The sequence below is a fragment of the Phoxinus phoxinus genome (assembly GCF_949152265.1).
Source record: "Phoxinus phoxinus genome assembly, chromosome: 18".
In the NCBI taxonomy this organism is placed as follows: domain Eukaryota; kingdom Metazoa; phylum Chordata; class Actinopteri; order Cypriniformes; family Leuciscidae; genus Phoxinus; species Phoxinus phoxinus.
In genome coordinates, this window is record NC_136893.1 from 26,878,355 (window position 1) to 26,892,998 (window position 14,644).

General features: G+C 42.3%; 1 protein-coding gene across 1 annotated transcript in view; it reads left to right on the forward strand.

Moving 5' to 3' along the window:
- plcg1 (phospholipase C, gamma 1) overlaps window positions 1-14,644 on the forward strand; it is a 62,696-nt gene that overhangs the window by 27,629 nt on the left and 20,423 nt on the right. Inside the window, exons 17-22 of the mRNA XM_079589422.1 lie at window positions 3,924-4,111; window positions 4,210-4,410; window positions 9,345-9,464; window positions 9,743-9,923; window positions 13,100-13,177; window positions 13,307-13,410. Of these exons, the coding sequence (XP_079445548.1) occupies window positions 3,924-4,111; window positions 4,210-4,410; window positions 9,345-9,464; window positions 9,743-9,923; window positions 13,100-13,177; window positions 13,307-13,410 (872 nt within the window). The remainder of the gene's footprint in view (window positions 1-3,923; window positions 4,112-4,209; window positions 4,411-9,344; window positions 9,465-9,742; window positions 9,924-13,099; window positions 13,178-13,306; window positions 13,411-14,644) is intronic.

Sequence of the window (14,644 nt, forward strand, 5' to 3'; positions counted from 1 at the left end):
CTCAAAATATGATGCTCAATGCTGATGAATATATTGTTTCCGATTTGTTCACTTAACATGTGGTTAGTTTTTATATAGAATAACACGCTCACTTTCACACATTCACATTCGAGGTGGACAATATGACCAAAATCTTAATCTTAGTCATTTTATTTCACGATAATGATATCACAATATAGTTGGTTTGCTTTAAATAAGGTTTTTATGATATACATTTTTTTTTTTTTAATCATTGACTTCATAATTCTCAATATCACAAAAAACTAAAACTAGCCGAACATAGACCTACCTGAAAAACATATAGTTTATATAATTAACTTCTAGTTTACACTGTGTACATTAAATATACATTTATTCTTATTAAAGTTACTAAAGTGATTCAGTCAAAAGCAGCGAGTGAGTTTATCTTTTATTGTGTTATTAAATTCAAGACACTGACGTTTGCCTACAGAACAACCACTGGCACTGCTCCCCTGTACCTGAACTCATTAATTCAGACTTATGTGCCGTCCAGAAACTTACGCTCTGCAAGTGAGCGGCGTCTGGTGGTGCCATCTCATAGAGGCACGAAATCTCTCTCTCGGACCTTCACCATGACTGTTCCCTGCTGGTGGAATGGTCTGCCTAACTCAGTCAGAGCTGCTGAGTCTGTAGCCATCTTTAAGAAACTGCTGAAGACGTATCTTTTTCGGCAGCACTTGAGCACTTGATCCAGTACTACTAACACTAACACTTTCTTTTCTGTTCTACAAAAAAAAAAAAAAAAAAAAAAAAAAACTTTTTGTACTGTGAAGGGTTATAGCACTTACATACTGTTGTCCTACTGCTAGTTTAATTGCTTCTATTGTTTCTCATTTGTAAGTCGCTTTGGATAAAAGCGTCTGCTAAATGAATAAATGTAAATGTAAATGTAAATTAACATTAGTGACACAGGAATATTAGGCCGCTGTCCCTTTAAGAGCGAATGCACGGATCTAATATACTGACACGCATCCGGTTGTTTGCGTTCACTGAAGACACGGATGTGTGTGTTTATGAGGATACTTGAGAAGGCATGGCCACTTTGACACATAAGTGTGTGTGTGTTTAACTGGTCAAACCCAATTAGGCGAGCGAGAAACCATCGGCGAGCTTATATAGTGAAAATTGTTCTCTTTTTAGCTGCTTATTGTCTGTCAACTGTTTAAAATCACTTGTTTTTAAATGCTTTTTATGATTGTGCAGTGCTTAAGATCGCATGCATATTATAAGCATGCAATTGATAAACATCTCGTGAGTGTAACCGCAATTGACCCTTCGCAGGGAGCTTGATTGACAGGTGATCTGACCAATCATACTTCACCATCTGCCATTTTGTCCAACAAAGCAGTCAGGAGAGTTAGTAGATTAAGAAAGGATTTGAGCTTGAGAAGCGGAGTGTACTGACGTCTTTCCGCGGTTAAAACAACATTCCTTCTGATGTTCATTCATGTTTATTTGATGCTATAAATGAACTAGAAGGAAGAGATGATCGGTTCACGAGCGGCTTTAACTGAGGCGACACAGCGATCTGTCAGACACATTAAAGAGCCACAAAACAGTATTTATTGTTTACATTTCTTTTTAAAAATGACCAAATTTGAAAGGTGGGACTTTGTTTAATACGTTAAATATCATAAGTAACCTGGTCTGTGTCTGTCAGTGTGTTGTCAGTCTCCTCTCTGCTCCACGATGTGTTTTTCACTGCGTGAGAACATGGTGTGTGTGTGAGAGCGGCGTAGCTTGTCCGACATAGCAACAGTAACTAAGGGGGGCGGGTCTTTGCAAACGGTCAATTGAGATGATTGTCCAAAATTTCTTTAAGAGGCAGTGTAGAGAAAAAAATCTCTGATAGCCGAGGCACTCCTTAATTAAAATGTCTTTATTATGCAAATGACATGTCCTAAATGGACAAATTTAAAATGCCCACGCGTAGCGGCATGGGGCCTTCTTCAGGGCATAGTGAAGCAGATAAAAAACTGATCTTATAATGACAAAGACATACAAATAGAAGCAAACACACAGGTGCTGACAATCAGTATTGAAGGTCTGCAGGTAATTGTTAGGACACGCCTCTCAGTACTAAAGCTATTGGTCACAACAGTAAACAAACACGGGCAACAGATAGCATGCATATATATTCATGTACATTGCTAGGGCACGTCTCTCACATGGTTCTCAACACCTAAGCTGTTGGTCACAATAATAAACAAAAAAGCAATAGATAGCATACATTCATGCATATATTAGGGCACACCTCTCACATGATTCTCAGCAATAAAGCTGTTGGTCACAATGTAAGCAAAAAACATGCATACACATGCATACACATTCATGCATACATATGCATACACATATACATATACAATACATATGAAAAGTGAGTAGTCACAGGAAAGAACAGTGTTACAAAATCACAGAAAAGGTCTATAATCTATCTCCTCATTTAATCCTGGATAGTCCATTGCCTTGAAACTCCATATCCAGAAGGTTTCACGTTGCAATAACTGTTTTAAAATATCACCTCCACGGATTGATTTTTTAATAATTTCAATGCCCTGAATTCTCAAAGATGAAGGGTCACTATGGTGTATTTCTTTATAGTGTTTGGCCATAGGGTAATCTTCGTTGTTGACTCTAATTGCGTATTTGTGTTCATAAAACCGCTCTTTTAGTTTTCTTTTAGTTCTGCCTACATAGAAACACCCACATGGGCATTGTAGGCGATAGACCACATATTCAGAGTTACAGTTAATGAAACCATTAGTCTTAAATTCTCTCTGCGTTCTCAGATCACAAAAATTCTTACTTTGAATGACACCCTCACAATGACTGCAAGATCCACACCTATAGGTTCCCCACAACCCTTTTTCTAGCCATGTTTTTTGTCTAGGACCTGGAAGGTAACTTCTTACAAGTTTGTCCCTTATGGATGGTGCCTTCTTGAACACAGTCATAGGCGGCTCTGGAAAAACGTCTTTCAGAATAGAATCACTTTGAATTAACCCCCAATTGGACTTAATTATTTGTTTCATTTCAGAGGCACTACTACTATATTGGGTAACAAAGACAGGTCTAGAATTGTTTTTAGCCATGTCTTTCCTCCGCTTTTTTTTCTTCTTTAGTAGATCAGAGCGTGTTGTGGAGCGTGCTTTTATTATTGCTTTTTCTATTGTCAATGGTGAGTAGCCCCTAGCCCTGAACCTTAATGTCATATCTTGAGCCTGCATTTCAAAATCAGAGTCACTGTTGCAGATGCGTCTAAGACGCTGAAATTGTCCAAAAGGAATGTTATCTTTCAGGCTCCTTAGATGGAAGCTGTCAGCCCTCAATAAAGTGTTTCTGTCTGTGCTTTTCCTATATATTGTTGTTTGCAAAAGACTATTGTCATCTATGGAGATAGTCAAGTCCAAAAAATTAATAGATGTTTTTGAATGTTCAATTGATAGTTTTATATTAGGATTAGTTGTATTGATGTACTCATGAAACTGCAAAAGTTCTTGCTCATTCCCAGACCAAACAAAGAGGATATCATCAATAAAGCGTCCCCAAAATACTATCTTGTCACAGAATTTGTTATTAGATCGATTATATATGTATTGCTCTTCCCAGTGACCTAAAAATAAATTGGCATAATTAGGAGCAAAACATGCACCCATCGCTGTCCAAAATTTCTACTGGTTGACATATTTATACCATTAATAATAGTAATACAAAATATTAAAATAATTTGTTATATTTATATAGCGCTTTTCTCAACAGTCAGATCGCTTTACGTATGAATGGGGAATAGCATTAGCGTTATGCCCCTATATCATATATTCACGGTAACAGAAAACCGTTGGTAATTTAGCCAGTGTGAATGCATTCGTGTGATTGAACTCTTGCGCCCTCGTGTTCTTTAGATCAGTAACGGCATGGACCAGCACATAACGGAGAAGTGGTTTCACGGTAAGCTGGGTGCGGGACGTGACGGGCGCCAGATCGCGGAGCGCCTGCTGTCGGAGTATTGCCTGGAGACCGGGGCGCCCGACGGCTCCTTCCTGGTGCGGGAGAGCGAGACCTTCGTGGGGGACTACACGCTCTCCTTCTGGTGACCGCAGCCTTACCTCGTCACGCTCGGTGGCAGTCGACCCGTTGTGGAAGCAGAACTGTAAAGCAACCAGGTCTCTGTTGTCTCCCTCTCCTCAGGCGGTCGGGTCGCGTTCAGCACTGCAGGATTCACTCTCGCCAGGAAGCCGGAAGCCCCAAGTTCTACCTGACGGATAACCTGGTGTTCGACACGCTGTTTGCGCTCATCACACATTACCAGCAGGTTCCTCTGCGCTGCAACGAGTTCGAGATGAAGCTGACTGAGCCAGTGCCACAAACCAACGCTCACGAGAGCAAAGAGTGAGTCTGAGCTAAATCCTGTCATCCACTCACCTTCACGCTTTTCCAAACCTGTATGAGTTTCTTTCTTCTGCTGAACACACAAGATATGTTGAAGAATGTGGGTACAGTCAGTAAGTGTAAGTCGCTCCGGTCAAAAATTATATACAGTCATTTTTTGTGTCATTTTTGCACATTACATTACTGTTGTAATATCTATAAATTATGCAAACCACATGTAACTAACCCTATAGTAAGTGGATGTTAAGTATTATTTCTCAATATCTAAATGTTTTATAATTACAATGTAACAATGACACCTTAAAATAAAGGGTTACACTTCATTTTAAGGTGTCATTGTTACAGTGTAATTATTAGTGGTGGGCATAGATACATTTTTTAAAATCTAGATTAATCTCACTTAGGGGTGGAGCCGAACCCGAATACGGTATTCGGAAAGGCACAAATAACGTGTTTTTTACAAATACTTATTTCGAACAAATACTTTAAAAAATATATGTATTCGGGAATAGGAAAAACTTTATATCAAAAAGCTGCGTTTCCTCATGAGACCGCAGTCTCCGCCCGGATGAGTGACGGACACAGGCTGCTCCACACAGCAACAGAGAGCGCTCGGCTGAGCGAAAAAACACTTAACTCCATCACTATTTTTGTTGAATAGATGTTTGTACCTTAACTGGGTTCCTGAGGCAGTTTATAACTTTCGAGAAGCGGAGTTTGATCGGGAGATTATTCCATTACGCTGCATTATTGACGTCTTCAGTCGGGTGCTCTCATGTTCGCTCTGTTTACGTAACGTCAGCTGTTTAGCGCGGTAATTTAGACAATAGGCTGTTTACAGAGTAACGTTTACGTTCGGTTAAAAATGCGTGTGTAACGTTAGTTGTGTCGAATTGTATGCACGTGTGGGAGTTATATGGTACGTTTAAGTTACTCAGTCTTTTGCAGACAGCAAGATGTAGGCTTCATAATGTTCACAATGGTATTTTATTAGTTGTTTTAACCATGGATGAGGTAATGACTGTTACGTTATTTTCTTTTCAATGACGTTCCTTGTTTCATTGCTGGATTTATGGAAAAATATCAACCAATATTGCATATACATCATTATTAGAATGTATATAATTAAAGAATACTTACACTATAACGTAAATTAGAAGTGTAACGAATTTCTTTTTCTTTTTTTACACCTATTTTGAATTTTACTCGAATACAAATACAAATACTTTCCCCCCCTCAACAAATACAAATACAGATACAAATATCGGCTGCTTTGCACACCCCTAATCTCACTGTAATCTTGGAATTAATCTAGATTAAAATGGTTCATTTGAATTCTGCCGAAGGCATTCAGAATATGTGTGCTACCCAAATAATGACTAAAAGTAAGTCTTTGAGAACGGGTTTCTCAAGCCAGGTGGCACATTAGACCAGGGGCTCATCTCCTGTTTCCTGTTTCCAGACTGCTTGGGAAAGCTGTTCTACTATGATAATTAGTGATGAAACGGTCGCACACCGGACGAGAAGCGCCGCGTCGCGCAGCGCCACGTTTTTAAAATTCGAACACATGATTCTCTGAGTGTACACACACCGGCGGCGCCATTCGGCGTCTGTCCAGGGCGCCCAGCAACGGCTCAGGACCGTGTTTAAAATCCTGCCGCGCCACAGAGCGCCATTTACATAGTTTTATATTAAATTTACATTCATTTGTCTCAAATCGTCGTTAATGTATATACTGACTTAAAGGTGAACTAAGTAACTTTTTTACCTTAACTGATCAACTTCGGAGTCACTGGAATGGTTATATTACTTATTTTGGGTTGAATGGTGGTGGTTTCGCACCCCCCTGGTGCCCGTGAGCGGAAAAACAGCGTTTGCAACTTTGAAGTATTGCTTTACTGCAAAAATAAATCTGCTATAATGCTGTCATTATTGCGCTCCCTCACGCTGTTGGAACCCGAATGAAGACGACGTTGCAAAGAGTTTCCCATCTGCTTTGATGTCGTTGATCTACTAAGCCTCTAGTGTCTGAGAATAGCCAGCGAGTTTTTAACAGTTGTTGTCAAATATCTATTCCGAAGCTGCGGGGGGAGCTCTAGAGAGAAACCTCAGAGCAAAACGCGAGGATACAACAAAGAAATCCCGATCTTACTGAGTGCTGCTTTAACCCTGCGCTGCAATATACATTTAGTTTTACATTCATTCACAGAAATCAGCTGCTTGAATGAAAATTGCTGATGTTATTGGATTTTCTGGTGATATTTTCAATTCATTCAGTTAACGCTAACGGACGCTCTGAGGTAAAGTGTTCAGACTGCAGACTCAGCAACGATTGTATTTAATTGTACAGTACAATCATAACATAGTACAGACATCATCTTAATTCCATAATGTCCTTAAACATAACAATTTTGCTGGCCATAAACTGAGAAACTGCCCGTCCGGTGTGCGATATCTCGAGTTGTCCTGTCCAGGTGGCACATTAGACCAGGGGCTCATCTCCTGTTTCCTGTTTCCAGACTGCTTGGGAAAGCTGTTCTACTATGATAATTAGTGATGAAACGGTCGCACACCGGACGAGAAGCGCGGACGAGAAGAATTATGGCGTGGCGCTGCTCTTCTCGTCCGGTGTGCGATATCTCGAGTTGTCCTAGACGCGACGTGGCGCTGCGCTTCTCGTCCGGTGTGCGATATCTCGAGTTGTCCTGGACGCGACGTGGCGCTGCTCTTCTCGTCCGGTGTGCGATATCTCGAGTTGTCCTAGACGCGACGTGGTGCTGCGCTTCTCGTCCGGTGTGCGATATCTCGAGTTGTCCTAGACGCGACGTGGCGCTGCACTTCTCGTCCGGTGTGCGATATCTCGAGTTGTCCTAGACGCGACGTGGTGCTGCGCTTCTCGTCCGGTGTGCGATATCTCGAGTTGTCCTGGACGCGACGTGGCGCTGCGCTTCTCGTCCGGTGTGCGATATCTCGAGTTGTCCTAGACGCGACGTGGCGCTGCGCTTCTCGTCCGGTGTGCGATATCTCGAGTTGTCCTGGACGCGACGTGGCGCTGCGCTTCTCGTCCGGTGTGCGATATCTCGAGTTGTCCTGGACGCGACGTGGCGCTGCGCTGCGCTTCTCGTCCGGTGTGCGATATCTCGAGTTGTCCTGGACGCGACGTGGCGCTGTGCTGCGCTTCTCGTCCGGTGTGCGATATCTCGAGTTGTCCTGGACGCGACGTGGCGCTGCTCTTCTCGTCCGGTGTGCGATATCTCGAGTTGTCCTAGACGCGACGTGGCGCTGCGCTTCTCGTCCGGTGTGCGATATCTCGAGTTGTCCTGGACGCGACGTGGCGCTGCTCTTCTCGTCCGGTGTGCGATATCTCGAGTTGTCCTAGACGCGACGTGGTGCTGCGCTTCTCGTCCGGTGTGCGATATCTCGAGTTGTCCTGGACGCGACGTGGCGCTGCACTTCTCGTCCGGTGTGCGATATCTCGAGTTGTCCTAGACGCGACGTGGCGCTGCACTTCTCGTCCGGTGTGCGATATCTCGAGTTGTCCTAGACGCGACGTGGCGCTGCGCTTCTCGTCCGGTGTGCGATATCTCGAGTTGTCCTAGACGCGACGTGGCGCTGCGCTTCTCGTCCGGTGTGCGATATCTCGAGTTGTCCTGGACGCGACGTGGCGCTGCGCTTCTCGTCCGGTGTGCGATATCTCGAGTTGTCCTAGACGCGACGTGGCGCTGTGCTGCGCTTCTCGTCCGGTGTGCGATATCTCGAGTTGTCCTAGACGCGATGCTGCGCTTCTCGTCCGGTGTGCGATATCTCGAGTTGTCCTAGACGCGATGCTGCGCTTCTCGTCCGGTGTGCGATATCTCGAGTTGTCCTGGACGCGACGTGGCGCTGCGCTTCTCGTCCGGTGTGCGATATCTCGAGTTGTCCTAGACGCGACGTGGCGCTGCGCTTCTCGTCCGGTGTGCAATATCTCGAGTTGTCCTAGACGCGACGTGGCGCTGCGCTTCTCGTCCGGTGTCCGAATCTGTGCGATATCTCGAGTTGTCCTAGACGCGACGTGGCGCTGCGCTTCTCGTCCGGTGTGCGATATCTCGAGTTGTTCTAGACGCGACGTGGCGCTGCGCTTCTCGTCCGGTGTGCGATATCTCGAGTTGTCCTAGACGCGACGTGGCGCTGCGCTTCTCGTCCGGTGTGCGATATCTCGAGTTGTCCTGGACGCGACGTGGCGCTGCGCTTCTCGTCCGGTGTGCGATATCTCGAGTTGTCCTAGACGCGACGTGGTGCTGCGCTGCGCTTCTCGTCCGGTGTGCGACCCTCTAATCTTGTCGAGGTTTCCATTGGGAAGCTTCTTAGAAATAAAATTTCCCTGAAGCAAACCCGGCGGCTTCATAGCTGCATCCATGTTAGCACGTCACGTTTGGTGTGGTACTTTCACAGTAGGCATTACACACAGGTTCGAAGACTCGTTCTCGCCCCCTACAGTGCAATTCGGCTAGGTATACATCCGCGCTAAAATATCAAGGTGAAAGCCATCATAGCTTGTGTAGTATAGACCCAGCTCCCAACCCAACTTTGAGAATAGATTAACGGCGATTATTATTATTTTTTATCGCCCGATAAGTCTCACGTTAACACCGATAACGGCCCACCACTAGTAATTGTATATCTAACTACTGAGTAATATTAATTACTATAGGGTTAGGGTTTGGTTGAGGGTTAGTTGCATGTAATTATGCATAATTTACTGTTATTACTATAGTAAGTACATGTAACAAGGACGCTGTGAAATAAAGTGTTACCCAGAAGTCTTCCTGCCTCCAAACGTCCTCGTCTCGCAGGGAATAACGGCGGTGGATGTGGAGCAGGGTTTGTGTGTTTCCTGTCTGCCTTGTGTTTTCCCGGTCTGATTCCAGCATGTGTGTGTGTGTGTGTGTGTGCAGGTGGTACCACGCGTGCCTGTCCCGCAGCCAGGCCGAGAACATGCTGATGAGAGTCCCGCGTGACGGTGCTTTCCTCGTCCGGAAGAGAACAGAAGTCAACTCGTTCGCCATTTCCTTCCGGTAGGATCCGCACTCCCGCTGTCGTGTTTGCTCTGCGTCCTTGTGTCTGTAGTTCCCTCACACACCTCTCTCTCTCTCTCTCTCTCTCTCTCTCTCTCTCTCTCTCTCTCTCTCTCTCTCTCTCTCTCTCTCTCTCTCTCTCTCTCTCTCTCTCTCTCTCTCTCTCTCTCTCTCTCTCTCTCTCTCTCTCTCTCTCTCTCTCTCTCTCTCTCTCTCTCTCTCTCTCTCTCTCTCTCTCTCTCTCTCTCTCTCTCTCTCTCTCTCTCTCTCTCTCTCAGGGCGGAGGGCAAGATAAAGCACTGCCGTGTGCAGCAGGAGGGGCAGACGGTGGTTTTGGGCACCTCTGAGTTTGACAGTTTAGTAGATTTAATCAGTTACTATGAGAAACATCCACTGTACCGCAAGATGAAGCTGCGCTACCCCATCAACGAGGAAACACTGGAGAAGATCGGCACCGCTGTGAGTGTGTCCACACTTCTGGATTAACTTGCAGCTCATATAATCTCATATAATCTGTGCTTGTATGGACAAAGAAAGAAAACGCAGAGACTTTGCACTAAATATAATTTATACACTTCACTTTTTTTGGAAATAGGCTCATTTCCCAACTCCGCTAGAGTTGAATTGAATTGAATGTAATATGATATTACAAACACAATGATATTACAAACTGGGCTGGGGACTATTTTCAGGCGCTGCGTAATATCATTGCAAGGCAGCAGTTCCTGGATTATTACTCAGGAATGAGCGTTTAGTTCCTAGTCATATTGGCCTAATCACAACTTTTCATTTTCTGTCGGTCTTAGCACACGATGTAACTATAGAAGAGTCAAGTTTTAAATAGGAAAAATGTCGAAACTCTTTGGTCATTTTTTGAGAGAGATGCTAACGGTCTAATCAGATTCAATGATCTATGCTAAGCTATGCTAAAAGTGCTACCGCCAGACCCGGAGATCGGCTGAATGGATTCGAAAACGGTAAAACTGTTTAACTCTCGGGGAGCTGGGAAATGAGCCTATTTCCAAAAAAAGTGCAGTGTTCCTTTAAGGTGTTTCAGTCGATCGGATCACACGTGACGACTCTAAACACGGGTGTAAACGGTCCACTTTTCACACTTCCAGAGGGAGGAGAAAACACATTAGACCGGATTGCTTTAGGATTGTAAACGCTCATGTGTTCGAACAGCCACAAAAGACCGTCTTCTCTCCGTCGGCTGAACTAATGCGTAACATTATGAGAAGAGCTCTAGACACACAGCCGTCTGATCCCGGCTCTGATGGGACACACACTGCGCATGTGTGAAGTGATGACACACGGAGACTGGCATCATGAGGTTCTCACGCTCCATCACATATCTCGCCAGAAGATCTCACCGCTTGCTTGTGCATTCGGGCCACACTCATCATATACGGCCACAAACGTCCTCATGTTTTGCTTCAGATTGAATAAAGTCACGTATCACTGAACGTAAATAATACATACCGTTATAAACATAGATATATATCGGTATAATACGCGTCACATGACAGATAACACACGAACGCTGTTTTCAGTGCAATTTTATGAAAAAAATCTGAAGAAGTTCTCACATATTTTCTTAGGAATACGATGACCGAAGTCGGTGTGAACACAGTTAGTGTCATGCTTTTTAAGCGAGTTAAAATATATTATTTTATTTCATAATTTCAAATGAGGCCGTCTCGAAGTAGTGGAAATATCCTGTTTGGTTACACTTTACTTGACGGGGTGTGTCCCTGACATGACACATGAATATAAATATGAATATGAAGGAGCATGTTCATAACTGTCATTAAGTGTCAATTATGTCAAATCTGACATTGTTTGAGACGTCTGTCATGACAGCTTGACATTACTAAGACAACACAACCTGTCATAAACATGACATAGCAGATTCATTATCAAACTTAAGAAAGCACTTAGCTTTATGGGTCAACATTATATTAATCTGTCATGTGATTGGTTTTGACATTAGCTGTCATGAGGCCATTATAACTGCGTCAGGAATATATATATTTTTTTTTCAGTGGTACAAATTGAATTTGTCATTAAATTGTCAAAGTGTCACCGGCCCAACCGGTGGGCCCAAATTCATTACATATTTAAAACAGTAATATCCTATACTAAACCTAAACTAATATTGACACACTATATATCATTTGAACTTTTACAATCTCTAGTTTACATATTTGGGGACTGATTTTCTAAATACATTACAGAGAAGCTGTAATTTATCAATTTGCAACAATAATATTTTCATACTCCTAAGGCGTGTTCAGACCTTTATTTTGAAATAGTGATGAACATGAAAAATCATGAAAGAATGGTAGAAACCTCAGTTTGTTTTCATGCCAAGAGTTCAAAAGATAGCATCCATTCAATTATTTTAGAAAAAAAGGTCTGAAAATGTTTTAGAAATAAAGAAAAACCACATATGGAAATGGAGGCGCTCTTATATGGGCAGTAATGTCCACTAGTGGAGAAGTGTGGTACTGCGCCCAAACACAATCTCACTGAACGCTAATTTTTTGAGATATCAACTTAAAATTTAAAACACAACTTGTTCAGATTTTTGGCTTTGATTTTTGTGCAGTTTTAGTCACCCAGGTTTTGAAAAAATATATTTTATATAAAATATGAATAATTAAATTTTTTTATTTTATATTTTCATAAACTCAAACTTCTATAACTTTTTTTTCTCTTACACTTTCTTAATTTTTTTCACTTCTACAATTTTCTTCTTTAAAACCAGAACAATCTTACATCCATATTCCAAAGCATTCTTGAGTTTCATTCACAAACATTTAAGTTCGGAATGTGCATTTTCATGTTTATTAAAAAAAAGGGGGGTGACACTTAAAGGGTTAAGTGTTAATACTCTGTCAAATTATTTTATAACAGTGTCATGTATACTTTTCTTGACCTCAACTACAGAATGTGTGCCACTGTAGTTGAGGTCAAGAACAACATTCATGAACATATATGTTATAATGGCCTCGACCACCCATTCAAAACCAGTCACATGACACTTTAATGTAATGTTGACCCATTAAGCTAAGTGCTTTCTCAAGGTTGAGCATTAATCTGCTATGTCATGTTTATGACATATTTATGACGATCTATACTTTGTCATTACAAAGACACTGACAGGTTATGATGTACTCGGTTTGTCAAGTTGTCATGACAAAAGACGTCTCAAACAATGACATATTTGACATAACTGACACTTAATGACCTTCTGTTTTTCTAAAAATAATGTTCTTAAAGGGTTCAGGATTGTGGACATCGGACCTCATCTCCAAGTTGGCCTGGGTGTTGTTCATCAGTGGAGACAGTTTTCAACAGTTTTCATCCAGTCCTTCCAGTTGCATAGTTCGCCGATGCTAGGCTAGCGCGAGTCACTGGTATCTGCTAGCCTGCCATTAAAAACAGTTTTACCCACTCTGCAGTTCACCACAAGCACATCAGTTATAACGCCAGACTGTCCATGTAAATGTCTGTGGAGAGAATAATGTTAGAAATCAAACTTGCGCTAGCCTAACCTAACGGTTTATTGTTAGTCAGTTGTGAACGTGCTCTCTCTCTCTCTGTGTGTGTGTGTGTGTGTGTGTGTGCAGGAGCCGGATTATGGGTCGCTGTACGAGGGCCGTAACCCTGGATTCTACGTGGAAGCCAATCAGATGCCCACGTTTAAGGTGCCTGTGCTCTCTGGCCGCGTGCAGACGGTGTTTCTCCTCGTGTTGGGTTTAGTGTGTGACACCTCTCTCTCTCTCTCTCTCTGTGTGTGTGTGTGTGTGTGTGTGTGTGTGTGTGTGTGTGTGTAGTGCACAGTACGAGCCATGTATGAATACAAAGCCCAGCGAGACGATGAACTTTCCTTTAATAAGACCGCCATCATTCAAAATGTGGACAAACAGGAAGGAGGCTGGTGAGTTACTGTCTCAACACCGCTGACAATTCAACACGTGTGTGTGTGTGTGTGTGTGTGTGTGTGTGTATATATATATATACACACACTTTTTCACATACTTTTCATATTTCCTTTTGGTGTTGTCTTTTTGGTTTGTTCAGAAGCTACACATCAAGTTTATTAACTTGGAAAAACCGTTTTCAAACTGGATTCCAAGGACAAGTTTTGAGAAAAGCAGCGTAAAGAAAATTAATAAATAATAAAAAGAGATCAAACTAATGCAGTAAATAACCAACTACATTTAATTAAAATAATAAATTGATTAAATAAATACATTTTGATTTTAAATCAACAAATGTAAGTATAAAATGAATACATGTTCATTTAAATAATACATATAACATGACACTACTACAGAGAATAGATAAAATGCACTGTAATAAATGTCTTTATGCTTGCACATGTACAGCTGCAGTTTATGCTCATATCTGGGAGTTTGTAGCATCTAAGATTGAAACCCCTGCTATAGTGTATCTAATTCTCTTCTAATATCAAAAAGACCAAAATAATGCACTATTTATAGATCCAGAAGTGATATTCGCACTGTAATAAATGTAAACTAAACTAAGAATAGGGATCAGCTGACCTGAGACTTCAAGTGGAAATTGTTTAGTAAATAATATAAACTTTAAGGCTCGTTCACACCAAGAACGATAAATATAAGTATATTCGTGTCCACACCAGCGGGGGATACGCTCTGTTGGTTCATGCGCTTGATTGTGAGTTGAGCTCGAGACCGCACGGTGGATTCTGATTGGCTGTCGATGTTTTTATCGTTCATCAGCTGGAAAAAATCGTTCTGGTCGCGACTTCCGTGATATTGTTTCTCTGCGCCGGTGTGGTTTTAGTGGTGGTGTGAACTCTTTATCGCTTTCATCACCGCTATCATCCTTAACAATAACTATACGAGTTCAGAACGATTATTTCAGCTGATGAACGTTAAAAACACTGACAGCCAATCAGAATCCACTCGACTTTAAAGAGCTTGAGCATTCACAGTGTGCTTATAATAAACAGGTGTGTGTGTGTGTGTGGTTAATATAGTTATAGATATTGTTCTTGTGAGCGGGCTATTGTTGTCGTGGGACATTATTGTTGTCAGTGTTGGGAAAAGTTACTTTTAAAAGTAATGCATTTACTCCCTAAAAATTTACTTTTTCTGGATGCTTGTAAAGTTGCTTACATCTGGGCT